Consider the following 13,990-nt stretch of genomic DNA (forward strand, 5'->3'; position numbering starts at 1 on the left):
GCAGTTCACAGTTATGCAAATAGTGGCAAATGCAGACCCTAATGTCTATTTTTCTTACAACCTTATTTGTCCAGTATTTTTAGGCAGCCCCCAAACAGTTTATCTTTTCCTAATTTGTCTAGAGGAAGTCCAAGGCTGCAAGAAAGTCTTAGTTTAAACCATTAAATGATACAGTTTAATGCTCTTGTTGATGCTAACTTTTGCCCAAGGTGGCACAAAGAGAACAATCTATGGACCTCCTTCTGCCAAATTGTGTAACCAAATGCAGCTAAGTACCTATAGTCCAGTAAACATCTTCTGCTTCTTTCATTTCTGAAGTATATATAGTGTGTGTATGTATATGTATATACAATATACAACCCCTGGGGGCTGGGGGATAAGAATAGGCCCTCGGTTTGGCTGTACTTGTCATAAGAGGCGTCTAAACAGCCACCGGGTAGATGGGACTCGTTAGCCTGGGAAGGCAGCTCATCTGAGAGAAGGAAAACTCTGATCCCAAACCTCCACTGCCTTGTGGCTACATCCAGTTATGGAAAAGGCTTCAGGTGTCAACCTCGCGGCAAAATCCGGAGCCAGAGTCCCTGAGGCAGTTCATGGCTGAACACAGTCACGCTCTGGTAACTCCTGCGACGCCGCTGGAACCAACCGTATTGGCTTCTGCCTTTCCATTGGACCATTCCAGCAACGTGGAGAGGGGGGATTTGCTGCATGGGTAACAGCCTATCCTCCATACCTACTTTACCCAGGCTTCGCGCACTGGAGAGGACACTGTTCCATAACCACCATTCAGAGCGCGACACCATAGTCTTCCGAGACTGAAGGATGCCAACATAATATAACATACGATATACATCAGGCAGTTCATCTTCATAAGGGGACTTATTGTGTAAGAGATCCTTTTTTGTTTTGAGAGATGCACTGCCAATTAATCCTTCACTGTGTGCTGAAATCTGACAAAATGTCCTTAAAGGCCCTTGGAAATAGTAACTTTCAAAACTTGAATCCACATATACATTCTTTTGATAGGAGGTGCTAGTGCAACATCTCCCAGATCACGCTGTTGTTAACTATAACAATCACGCTGTTGTTATAGTGTAGTTATACAAACAATGAAGGAAGTTAGACAGTTGCAAGCAGGGCATAAATCTGTACACAGCATTTTTTTTTTAAATTCTGTGTATCCTGCAATATTTCATGTAAGAACAGCATACCTTTGAAAACTTCTTTTTCTCTCGAGTACAACTTCTCAAAAACTAATTTGTTTTTCTAGAAAGAGCTTCATTTTAACTTAATGTTTTTAACAGCCCAATCTGATCCCCCCTTCCAGCACTAATGCAGTGACGTCAGAATGGCTTGCATTGCATCCTGCGTGTGTGTGTGTGTGGGGGGGGGGGAATTGTGGAGGTCTCTTCTAGGTAAGGGAACGTATGTTCCCTTCACCGGAAGGACTTTTACAACTGCCATAAGGCAGTTAATGCTTGCGGAACACTCATTCTGCCAGTGTTGCCGCCCAATAGGATTGGACTAAGGGCCCAATCCTATCCAATTTTCCAGTGCTGGTGCTGCGGTGCCAATGGGGTATGCACTGCTTCCTGCATTGGGGAGGTAGTCACAGAGGCCTCCTCAAGGTATGGGAACAATTGTTCCTTTACCTCTAGGATACATTGCCCTTGTGGTGGAAAGTTGGATGGGTTTGGGCCCTAAGTCAATCTATTTATAGCTGTTCCTTCTGCAAAGTAAATGTAAAGTCTGGGGGCAGGGTGGGAAAGAAACAAGTCTGAAATAAGACGCGATCCTTTTTCACTCGAGGTGGGTTCACACCTTCACTTACTTATCAAGTCCATGTATTCCCTAGGTCAGGGGTGTCCAAAGTTTTTGGCAGGAGGGCCACATCATCTCTCTGACACTGTGTCGGAGGCCGTGGAAAAAAAAGAATTAATTTACATTTAAAATTTGAATAAATTTGCATTGTTTACATAAATGAATATATTAAAGATGAACTTATATGAATGAATGAAGGTCTTGCAATAGCTCAAGACCTATAAAAGGCCTTGCACAAAGCAAGGCTGGCCTTTCCTTTGCTGCCTCTACTGCATCACAGACGTGAAACAGCAAGCAGTGGGGGGAGCCCTCATCCCACAGATCACGAGAGAGGTCAAACAGTCGCCCTCACGCTGAGAGCAATTGCGTCGGGCCAGTGCAGGCTCTAGCAAATCTCCAGAGGGCCAGAGGCTCATTGGAGACTGGGGGCTCCCTGAGGGCCACATTGATAAGCCTCGAGGGCTGCATGTGGCCCCAGGGCCGGGGTTTGGGCACCCCTGCCCTAGGTGTATTGTTCCCCTACTAGACATTCGAATACATTTATGTTTGAATGGATAATTTCTAGTCAATTACGCAGATATATCATTACATCTGCAGTGAAAAAGGCCTGCTGCTATGTTTCCTTAGTGTGCTATGACTGCGCCAAGAGTTTGTTTCCAATTTTTGACATAAACAAGTCTGGTGCTTGGGTGGAATCTGTGGACAGAGCATAGTGTAGGTCCCAGGGAGGAGTCAGAATCAAAGACTGACAGTTTTTGGCAGAGGGAGAGACAAAGGTCAATAGTAGTCGATGGGGCCATAGGTGGACTTCAGCAAATTGTGGGTCTGGGGTAGAGACCAGTACTAGCTGTCTAGTTACCCAAAATGTACTGGAAATATTTCATGTTATTTTTTTAAAATGAGACTGAGAAATAAAAACAGCCTGGACCTTCCCTTGCAACTAACATGAAACCAAACCAAAACAAATCTAGACAACTCTCCCTATTCATGTTCAAAATTAATGCAATTGAATCTTTTACCTGTGTTGCTGTATGAATATTGAAAAATGTATTGTCTTTGCCATGTGCAGGTTTGTGCAAATCCAACTTTAGCTGTTAACATGGTGAATTTTTTATAGCTATTGTTACAACATAGTAGGGGTGTTAGCTTGACATGAGATGTGTCCTTTTGTGTGAAGGCAGTAAAAACAAAGCAGAAACCAATGCACAAAGGAAAAGAGAGTCATATTTATAACGGAAGGATGTGAAATGCCAATAAGATACATTCTTCACAAGGCAGATCTGAACTTGCCCTAATTCTGAATGTAAATGGATGTGGCTCTCTATTCATGATGCTGTGTTGTTTTTTTAAACACTAAGTAGCACTGTGACAGATTGAGGATTTGTTGTTCTTGCTGTAAGTTGAATTTACAGTTGTTCATCACTGCAATTATTTAATGGCTGTTTTACTCCTTAAGGTAGCTCTCTTCAAGGTGCTAAGTGTCACTTCACACCTCAATCAGTAGAACATTTCTGGGAATACCCTCTTAATACATTTCTAACATGATGATCTGTGGTTCTGGTAAAGAGTTAATGGGTTGGCTCCTTAGGCCTCCTGTTAAGATAAATCCACTTTCAGGAATTTGTCTATTTCCATGGTTCCCAAACATACCAGGGTCATGGTGCTCCTGCAGCCTCTTTTTCCTAGCTCAGGCAGTTGCCACCATCTTGGATCTCTCAAAATCGTGCGAGATCCAATATGGTGCACCCAAATTTCACAAGATTTCATGAGATCCAAGCTGGCGGCACCTAGGAGAACAGATAGGAGGGGTCACCAGGGACATCCCATGGTGCCCCTGTGAGCATGCCACAATTTTCAAAGTAGTGGTTCCCACTTTGTGGTTCTGGGTCTGGGATCAGTGGGTCAAGATCCAATTTTTCTTGGGTTGTGAAACTGTCAGGGCAGATTATGCTATGAGCATCAAGGGTTAAACGAGCTGCTACTTGGGGGAAGCACAGCTGCCCAATCACTATTATAGCCACACCCCTTGGCATTTATAAATCAGGCAGCAGCTTCTAGGGGCTCTAAAAAGTTTGTGAACCACTGTCCTAAGGCATTGCAATGCACACTTTGGGAACCCCTGGTCTATATTCCCCCCCCCCCCCACACACACACACTGATGACATTTAAATCTGCTCAGCCTAGTTTATCTGGAGTATCAGTATGTTTTGGAGACCTGGAACTTGGAGGCTTTGGATTTAGTGGTGGAATTCAAAAGCATTTAACACTTCTAGGCCAGTAATTCACATCCAGCTCAGGCCAAGATTATACTGAGTGACTGCTATATTGTAAAAATAGTGAGCAGCTAACATACATTGAATTGAATTAAATTGCTGGTTCCTGTAATCCACAGGTGCAAAATTGCCTCCTCATAGTCAAGGCTAATAGCAGTGCAAAAGTAAAAACCACAGAATGAACTAACCTTTGAGATTAAACAAGCAAATGGTCCCTCTGGGCTTAAACTGAAAGAGGGCAATGTAGAATATGAGTTTATAAAACACATTCAGCATGAATAGAGGAAAGCTACTATGGGTGTACCGTCACAGTGCATGGCTATCTGCTTCTCACCATACTGTATGGTAACAGATCCTCTGGGACAGAGAAATAAAGGCGCTTGGGTATGCTGCAAACTGTGGAAATGATGTGTGCCTTAACTACCTTAGCCCAGTAAACTTTTGGACTGGGCGCCAATGGGATTTGGGCCAAGGTGATACTATAGGCCAGGGGTGCTCAATAGGTGGATTGCGATCTACCGGTAGATCGCGAGGCAAAATGAGTAGATCGCGGAGTGCCGACCCCCCCCTTCAGGTGCCTCTGGGAGGAAACGCCGGGAGTAAGGCCCATTGTACTCAATGGGGCTTACTCCCAGGTAAGTGTGGCTAGGATTGCAGCCTCACAGCCTAATCCTAGGCATGTCTACTCAGGAGTAAGTCCTGTTATACTCAGTGGGGCTCAAGGTACACCAACATACATTGTACACATAAATGTTTTATGTTATGATGGCGCGAACATTGTAAAAAAAACTCTGGTAGATCTCCAGGCCTTGCTGGGTTTCAAAGTAGCTCTCGAGCCAAAAAAGTGTGAGCACCCCTGCTATAGGCATATAATGAGTAGCGGCGAACTGGGTCATTCTACATTTCCTTGTGTTTTTTTTTCTGTAGGCAGGTGACAAGCATTACCACCCGAGCTGTGCACGATGCAGCAAGTGCAACCAGATGTTCACAGAAGGAGAAGAAATGTATCTGCAAGGTAGGATTATAACACAGTGTTTGTTAAGGGGTCCGTGCAATAGCGCTGGGCCCTTCTGTGTCAGCCTGGCAATGTCTCCAGATAAAAATGTCTCAAACAATTATTTAAGACAATGACTGTTACTTGATAGTGAGATTGCTTCCAATACTGTATAAATAATGCTTATTTTTCTTTTTATTTTATTGTCATTGTGATTCCTTAACTCAGCTGAAGTGCCTCATAGCTTTTCCCAAGAAGAAGTTCACCACATTGCTGCAGTGCAGAGCTCTTTGGTCCCCAGGGGAACTTTGACAGAGAGGGTGTAGCCTGTGGGTATCATGATCCTCAGGGATGGCATCAGGAATTGGCCAGGTTGGACCCTGCCTGTGGGCCTACCCTCATCAGAAAGCCAGCAGACTTTAATACCTGGTGGTAGCAGTGGCTATGAATGTTGGTAGGTTCAAGGCCAGGGATTACCCACATCAACCTGATGCTGGCTCTGGTGTTTGCTACCCAAACTGTAGCAACTGTTACCCTGTACATGCCCGATCTCATGTGATCTCGGAAGCTAAGCAGGGTCAGGCCTGGTTAGTACTTGGATGGGAGACCGCCTGGGAATACTGGGTGCTGTAGGCTTATACCATAGTCTTTCGAGACTGAAGGTTGCCAAACCATTTGTAGGTTCTCAGTAGCTTTGCCTCTGAGCCAGACATTCTCATTACTTGGGAATCTGTGTTACACTTCTACTGCTGAAGGAGTCACTTGTCTGCTTCCTTAACAACATAAACTTGACCATCAGTGCCCAAGTGCATTCTTCATTCTCCTGAGAATGTTTAGAATGGATTGTGCTGATAATAAAATAGCCTTTGTTTAAGTGTCCTTTATCACAGTGCTGAAGAAGGGACCTTGTAAAATAAGGGTTCTCCCTTCACATTTAGCCTGACGTTTACATTGTAATCCTTCTGCCTTTTGCGGGATGAATATTGCCTTGATTTTTATGGCCTGCACCGTAACTAACAAAAACCCTCAACTCCTGGAAATTTTGGTTTTCTTTCATTGCTAGGCATGTTCTTTTTCCACCACGAATCAAATGGGATTCAAAGTGAAGCTTAATGTGGTTGGGAAACTAGTTAACTTTGACCTTACTTTTGTACAGACCAAGCTGAAAAGTTGCTCATTTCTCAAAAGCCCTTTTAACAGTGACTGTCAGCACTCCTTTCTTCCACATTTCTTTATTAAGAGTTACATTCCTGAGTGGAGAAAGCTGTGCTTCATTCCAAGTGTGAAACTGGAGCAATAAAGCTTTTAGGGGCTGAAATGTAAGAAGATGGGAATTGCCTTACTGGAACAGACATTCTTATCTGGTATGGTATTATGTCTCTACCAGGGGTACCCAATTTTTTCCAGAAGGTTCAGAGATAGATACAGCATGATACACTCAGGAATCTCCTTTTGCTTGGCCCTAGTGTGGGGGTTTTCTTTAGCTATAAACCAGAGGTTCCCAAACTTGGGCATCGCAACACCCCAGCCAGAGAAATTATGTCGCTACCACCTTAAGGGCAGGGCGACAGTGATGACAGCAATGTGATCACCACAATTACGCTGCTGCTGAGGGGAAAGAGTTTTTATTTTTTTAACTTACCTGGGAGTCGCTATGGCTCTCCAGAGGGTCCAGGGAGTGTGAGACACCCTCTGCAGGCCTCCATGAGTCTCCAAAGGGCTGTAAAAAGCAAAAAATAAAACCACTTCCAGTTTTTGCCGCAACCTCTGGAACTTGACTAAATAAGCTGCTCTGGAACTTCCTGCCTACCAGGGAAGTGGGAGGTGTGTAATTTGTTCACTGCACTGTATTACTTCTGAATTGAATATGGTATGATGAGAAATGAAGTGACTTTTTCTGACATCTTGCATGTGTATCTTCTAGGTTCCACAGTTTGGCATCCCGATTGTAAGCAGTCCACAAAAGCAGAAGAAAAACTACGGGTAAGAAGTTCTTTAAAAACCTGAGAAGGTTGTTCTTTGCAGATGTAACACTTTTGACAACTTTCACTTGGAGTAGGTGACACCTCCCCCCCCCCCCCAGGAACCTTAGGTGGTTATTGCATTAATAGCTACTTAGGGCAGATCTTCATAAGACAGTTCAGAAGATTTGTTTCCTGCACAGCAAGCAATTAAACTGGTGTTTGACCAAAGGGTTTTCCACCTCTGAGTGCTATTTACAGTAGTGGTACTTAGTCCTGCAAGAGCTCCTTAACTCTTGGTGCAGAGGGGAATGCTGACTGTATCATTCGAAGCAGCCCCATATATGTGGTTCTGAAAGATTCATCCTGATGCCACAAAGAATGTGCTAGTCACTCCTGCAGTCTTCTCTCTTAGCAGCGTAAGTATCAGGATGGTTGGTTTCATCCTCATATCATTTGGGTCTTGTATTTGGGTCTATTGGATCTTGTATGCATTGTACTCTGTATAGTAATGGGACACACCTGCCAACCTCTCTTGTGTAGTTTATGTAGTCTTGTAGTTTAATTTGATTTTTTTTTAAATCCCCTTTTATACTCAGGTGTTTTCTGAGTATATATACTCAGTAGGTATACTCAGTATATATATATACTCAAAATATACTCAGGTGTTTTCTGTATCTAACCGCTTAGGTGACCTACAAGGTCACCTGACAAAGTGCCTACAAAAAGCTTATGCCACAAAGATTATGTAGAACAAGGTGCCTCAAGATATTGTTTTGCCACAATAGACTAACACAGCTTCCCCTTTGGAATTTGTGTGTAAGACTCAGAGCCAACCCATCTGTGATGCCAACTGAGGAAGCAGATTGCGTCAGGCAGCAGACTGGCAGGAAGTGCCTTCTAGTCACCCTCTGACCTTCCCTACTCTTCCTCCAATTTTTCAATTGGAATGCAGGAAATGGGAAGAGCAGTAGCTGGCACATCACCAGGTAAGGGGGGGCAGCATTGGGCATGCTGTCTCAAGTGCCTGGAAATGTTGGGCTGGCCTTGGTAAGACCGATGTTTTAGCAATAGAATCATAAATGGGTATGCTGACTCTTGGGTTGCAAAAAACCCACTCCTGATTGAGGGGGGAGTCTAAAGTTTGAAGGCCCCAATCCTATCCCCTGCCAACAGTTCAATGCAGCCACGCATCTTGGGGGGGGGGGCAACTCAAAATCAAATGGGAGGTAAGTAAAAATATTTATACTTGACTCTATTTGGACATATGCCATCTATTTTGGTGGTGTATATCTGATGTGGGAAAAGGGGTAAGGAGGTTTTAAAAAGAGAGGATAAGAGCTGGCATGCACCATTGCTGCTAAATTCCCCTTCCCTGCCCCCCATTCCTTCCACAGAACTCCCCAATCTCCCCCACCCAGGCCCATCTCCATTGCTGACTTACCAGTGCTGGGGGATTCACGAAGGCTACATCGATGCAGCCACACCATTTGCTAATTCCAGCCGTGGCCCAGTAGCACATTTGTAGAGCATCACATTTCACAACACCATAAGTCAGGCTGCACTGCTGGAACATGAATTCTGGCAGTGCAGCCAAAGGTAGGATTGGGTTGTAAGACATGCTGTTAAGCATTCCTTTGTCTTACTGAAATCAGTAAGACTTCAGCCTGCTTAGCTGCATCCAGAATTTCTTGCTTAAGTGAGCCCTGAGGTTGAGTACTGATAAATGACCAGGTTAAAGGCTTGGTACGAGAAAGGGTGTTATCATTAGGGTGTTACCGTTATCAATGAACTGAACATTGAAGGAGTTGAACAGCCAGTGTGCTCTGGCACTGGCCAAGATGTGTATCTGTTGCTGGTATGTAATATTATCTTTGCTACAGATGGTCCAAGGGGCTTTTCATTGTTTTGCAGCACCCACTACTACAACATGGCTGTTACAAACATCCTTCAGCTAATTCAGACAGCATTTTCACAGTACAGCTAGCTTATTCCCAGTTCCCAAGGAAACTGTAGATGTTCCCCCCAAGTATCTTCTCTTTGTTTTTTTCTCTTATACGTGCAAGTGCTCTTTCCTTAGCTGAAGACTGTTCAGCTTGCCAAGATATCCAAGATTTAAAGAATCCTTCTTTGGAGATGGTAGTCATGGAAAGCACTTAATATTTTAGAGTAGTTCTTCCCAAACTGTTTAGCACCAGGACCCACTTTTAAAAGCGACAATGTGACCCACATAGATTTCTAGACACACACACACAATTAATGGTGTTTATTAATTAATAATAATTGGGGTCCTATGCACCCAAGGCTGCTGTAGACCCTACATATAGTGTGTGTATGTAGACATTTGCTAGACTCTCCCTAGAAATGGAGTTCAAGGACTGTTCCCCCAAATCTTTATAGGCATTTCAGTGTACCCAGAAGGATAGAGAGCAAAAAGTGCAGTTAGGGACCTCCTGGTCATACAAAAGACTGAAACCCAGTTTACACATGATCTGTGGTACATCAAATACTGCGGAAAATTGGAAAATGTGACATTTTAATTTGGAGGTATGAAGATTGCCTCATACTAGCTAACAGTTTTCTCCTGCAAACTAGGCAAGGGTGCTTGCAAAGTTTTTTTTAAAAAAGGTTTCAGAAACTTTTCATGACCCGTCAAAAATTGGTTCGCAGCCCACTGGTGGGTCCCGACCTACAGTTTGGGAAACACTGCTATAGAGAATCAGGATCAGATTCACGTGGTTTTCTTTTCTGAAGCTCATAGTACACAAAACCAAATCTTGTTTTTGTTGAAGCAGCTTTTACAGCCACCTCCATATTGTTTGCAACTGAACTTGGATTGCACCCACCCTAATCAGAATTCTCACTGGTCTAGATATTAGGTGGAGTTCAGAAAAACAATGATTACTCAAAACTCTTTTTTCTTTGGATTTTTTCATAGAAGGTTAGCAATGCCAAAATAAACAGGAAATAAAGCAATTTGATACGTTAGTGCTGAGAAGCTGTTTCTTTCACAGTTGCTTGACAGTTTGTTGATCTGCTGTTGATAAGATGTATTCTACTGCAGACTGTTTATCAGCCAATTGATTTTAAGAAGACATCAATGATTTTATCACAGGGGAGGAGGGAGCTTCTCTTTATTTTATCTGTATCTGGGAGAACCCTTTATCTTTTTCACTCTTGCTTTCCTTTTTTGTATTTCATGGCAGCATTCCTCATCTGATTTCTTTTATCCAAAGAGTTTGGTTCTTCGCAGGCCAGGCTCTGCAGAGGTTTGTGGTTGTGGCTTTGTACAGTTTTTTAATGGCAGTTCCGTGGAAGTGTTTCAAATTTCTGCAGACCTGTTGTCACCCCTGCCCTTGCTCCTACTTCTGCCTCCCACGCACACCAAGCTCTTCCTGTCTTCACTTTCTGCTAATCTGCTTGATGCATTCTATTTCTTTGGCACCACATATTGTGCACTTGGTTATGGATTTCTACACAGAGTCTTGTCACAACTGCCATATTTGTTTCCTAAAAGATAGTACGCAGGAAGTAGCACTCTGCTGTTTGTTGTATGTCTGGAAAGGATGAAACAAAGCAATCATTTAGTACTGAAATGTTAAGTTGCAGGACTGTTGTACATATTATTTTGGGGTACTATTATCATGCTGCATCCTGAGAAGCAAAGTGAGTAGTTGTCATACCTTGTGCTTCTTCAGTGGGAGCAACTCAATAAAAAGTGTTGCATTCTCTGTTACCTGTTCCAGTGGAGGTCAAGACTCGGGAATGTTTGAATAACTTGCTCAGTCTGTGTGGATTCAGAATTCAATGCACTGTTTATACCTTACTCGGGATTGCTGAAACCATAATGAATATCTATCGCATGTCGCTTTAAGAGTGTTGATGTATATGTGTATTCCTGTGCAAACGTTGAAGGGTTGCAGGTGATGCATTTGTGTTTGTGTGCTCAGTTTGTCAGGTTTAATTCTCATCACAAGTACTTATCAGCTGTTGAAATCGTTACTTATTATGAAAACCTTTTCTAAAAAGCTACTTAAAGCAGGAGGAGCTGCGGAGAAAACCCGTGGAGGAATGGAGCCACTTTGCCAAAGATTCCCTTGATCATTGTCAACTCAGATGTTCAAGATTCCCTTGGTTACTGTCAACTCAGACATTCATTGCGTCCATAAACTTTGTGAAGCAACCCTCAGTGTGAAGTGTAAAGGGTGGCAGAGCAGCATGTCAAAATTGCTGTACTGTTTACAGGTCTGAACATGTCGTCGGACAAGAAGTCTCCCAACGCATCCATTTGCACAGGCAGTTTGTAGGCTTCTTTGGCAAGGCTTCTGAATGCCTCACAGCTTTTTAAACAGCTGTTCAGCAGGCAAAATGACTCTTCTCACTGCATCTTCATGTTGGCCAATACTGTGCAACTCGTCATGCAGCTCTTAAAGGCAGAAGTTCCCAGGTTGGGGGGGGGGGAGAGGGAGGAAAAATTCCATCCTTTGAATGAAAGCAGTTTGAAACCTGGAGGCAGCCTGTCTTGCTGTACTGCTGAACTTCCCTTTTTCAGAGTGAAGGGCAGCAGTGCAGCAACCTCTGGCAGAAACCTCATGTTTCATCTCATGTGCTCATCCGTCATCCTTTAGAACTCTCTTTTCTGGTCTGTGGTGACCATCCTCCTGACAAAATTTTTCAAGATAAAAGTATTAAGGGGGAAAGGGTTCTAAGTGATTGTATCTGGGAAGAGCAATTTACGAGCTAAGAAAGAGGCAGAAAGATGGACATGCCTAGTACATAGGAAGTTTTATTTCTTTTGGAAAGTCCATCTTGAGCTATACAGCCCATTGGGGTAGGTGAGACATAGCAAAGTTTGTATCCTGTTATACGTATGGGAATACTTTAGCCATCACCACTTGCATTAGCCTTAGAAGTCTTCAGCAGACATCACCCATTTGAGCATTTTTTGCAACTCGATTAATAGCAGAGGGGGTTTGATATGAGATTTTAATTCTGAAATTTTAGAATAAAGTCAGTATCCAAGCTGCTAGAAATTCAATATGGGTTTGAATTCAATATTGGAAACTTCAGTATTGGAAACTTCAGTGTCAGCATTGATTTCTCTGATAATTTCCTAAAACTCTCACATGTTGATGCAATGAGACATTCCCATCTATTTTGTGAGTTTTTGGACCACTCCTTAACAAATTTAACTTTCAGAAAAGCTTGGTACTGAGTTAAATAATATACTGGGAGGGGGGCAAATTACATATGATGCTAGAAGATCTTTAATCAAAGCTCTGGTTTTTTGGAGGGGGGGAGTAGATCATTGATTTGATTATAACAGTACTGCTGGAGGAGGGAGTATTTTAATATTTCCCTGTGTCCCATTTTTTGCATTCAAAGTCCTCCCCTCTCCCTAAAATTGCCTTTCCACCTATGGGGAAAGTATGGGAACCTGTAGCTTCACATATATTCTGTTTCATATTCGAACTTAGTTGTAATCTATGGTTAGAACAAGTCCAGATTTGCCAGGTTTGGATGCCATGATAGAGCCTGGCTTGTTCTAAACCAGAACTGGAGATGAAAACCTTCCTCTCCTCCTGCCCAAGCTAAGACTCAAGACTGTCACACAGAGCCAGGATTAAACTATAGTTTCATATGCTATTTGAACTGGGTGCTAATCTGTGAGTCACCATAAAGTAATTTTAGAAACATACCTGTCTTCTGTAGACTAACTGTAGACTAACCTTGCATTTTTAGTATGTTTTGTACCATTTATGTCTCATCTTATTTCTGACTCTGAGGATCTCTTGAACTCCTGTTAGCAATGTGGAATGACTGTAGAATAATTGCAACTCAAAACCAAACTATTCCTTCTTCTCCAGCTGTTTTCACCACCTTGTATAATGAACTCCATCAAAAAACTAAGGCAGGTACTGTAAGCTGCCATGGCACAGTGTCCTTATACCCTAAGTAGTGCATCCAGTTCTGGCTCGATGTTCAAGGGATCATTTTGGATATGGAGTCCTTGCCCCATATAGTTCCACAGAGCATGACTTGAACATCTGTAACGTAGAAATGGATAGCCATCGCATCACTGTGCTGGATGATGCTGATGGCTGCAGTGCTTTTAAACATGATCTGTCGTTAAATAATGTGCATTGCATGGCTAAACCAATGTCAAGATGAAACCAGCAGTGTCTTTTTATCAGGCTTTGAGTTTGAATATGAAATAATGAGTGAATCGGGTTTGGGCGGGACAGCATGGTTTTGATAAGAATGATAACCTTTAAAACAAATCATAATATGCAAAAGGAACAGGAATACTTTTGTGCTGAGGTCAAAGGCATGAAGAGAGAAACAAAACAAAGATAAGAAGAAAAGCATAAAGTAGCAACACGAGAAATATTTCAGTCAGCATGAAAGCAGCACTGTTCAAATTGTTCTTTGAGAATTTGGCTACCTGGGAGGTCATGAAAACAACATATGCATCATTGATTCCTTCATGTCCCAGCAGATCTAGAATCAATGTACAATGCACTCCAATTTTAGATATTTTTCTATTATGAATTTTTTTTTCATATTATTGAATATTGTTTTTTATTGTGGAACAGCCATCTTTAGGGAATCATATAGTTTTTACAGGTTCCAGACTAATTAGGAAATTTTCTTCACAGAAGACTAAGGGAAATGTGAAGACATTTGGGGGGGGGAGAGAAAAGGATTGAAACTGATCTTGTGTGATTCTGACTGGAGTCAAGGAGCTCATGCAGTCAGGGGCGAGAGAGTCTGAAAAAGTAAAGTAGTGAAAATTTTATCACATAGGCAGTCTGCTTAAGCAACAGGGTGCAAACCCACACATAATCCAGAAGGATGGCAACTGTAGATTTTTTTTTTTCCAAGTGAAAGCATAGATATCCAAAAATATGTCAATGAAGCTCAAGGTTTTCTCACAGTTG

The 13,990-nt window shown here is 42.6% G+C and overlaps 1 protein-coding gene and 1 pseudogene across 14 annotated transcripts in view; both read left to right on the forward strand.

Moving 5' to 3' along the window:
• The window catches only part of ABLIM1 (actin binding LIM protein 1), a 174,889-nt gene that overhangs the window by 86,150 nt on the left and 74,749 nt on the right, over nt 1–13,990 (forward strand). For 12 of the 14 annotated variants that reach the window (XM_066620051.1, XM_066620045.1, XM_066620043.1 and 9 more), the window contains 3 exons: nt 5,022–5,109; nt 7,013–7,071; nt 10,256–10,318. In XM_066620051.1, coding sequence (XP_066476148.1) covers nt 5,022–5,109; nt 7,013–7,071; nt 10,256–10,318 — 210 coding nt within the window. The remainder of the gene's footprint in view (nt 1–5,021; nt 5,110–7,012; nt 7,072–10,255; nt 10,319–13,990) is intronic. The other 2 variants (XM_066620047.1, XM_066620054.1) reach the window with 1 other exon arrangement.
• On the forward strand, nt 5,605–5,724 carry LOC136646901 (5S ribosomal RNA; annotated as a pseudogene).

Source organism: Tiliqua scincoides, chromosome 3 (genome assembly GCF_035046505.1).
Source record: "Tiliqua scincoides isolate rTilSci1 chromosome 3, rTilSci1.hap2, whole genome shotgun sequence".
Lineage (NCBI taxonomy): Eukaryota > Metazoa > Chordata > Lepidosauria > Squamata > Scincidae > Tiliqua > Tiliqua scincoides.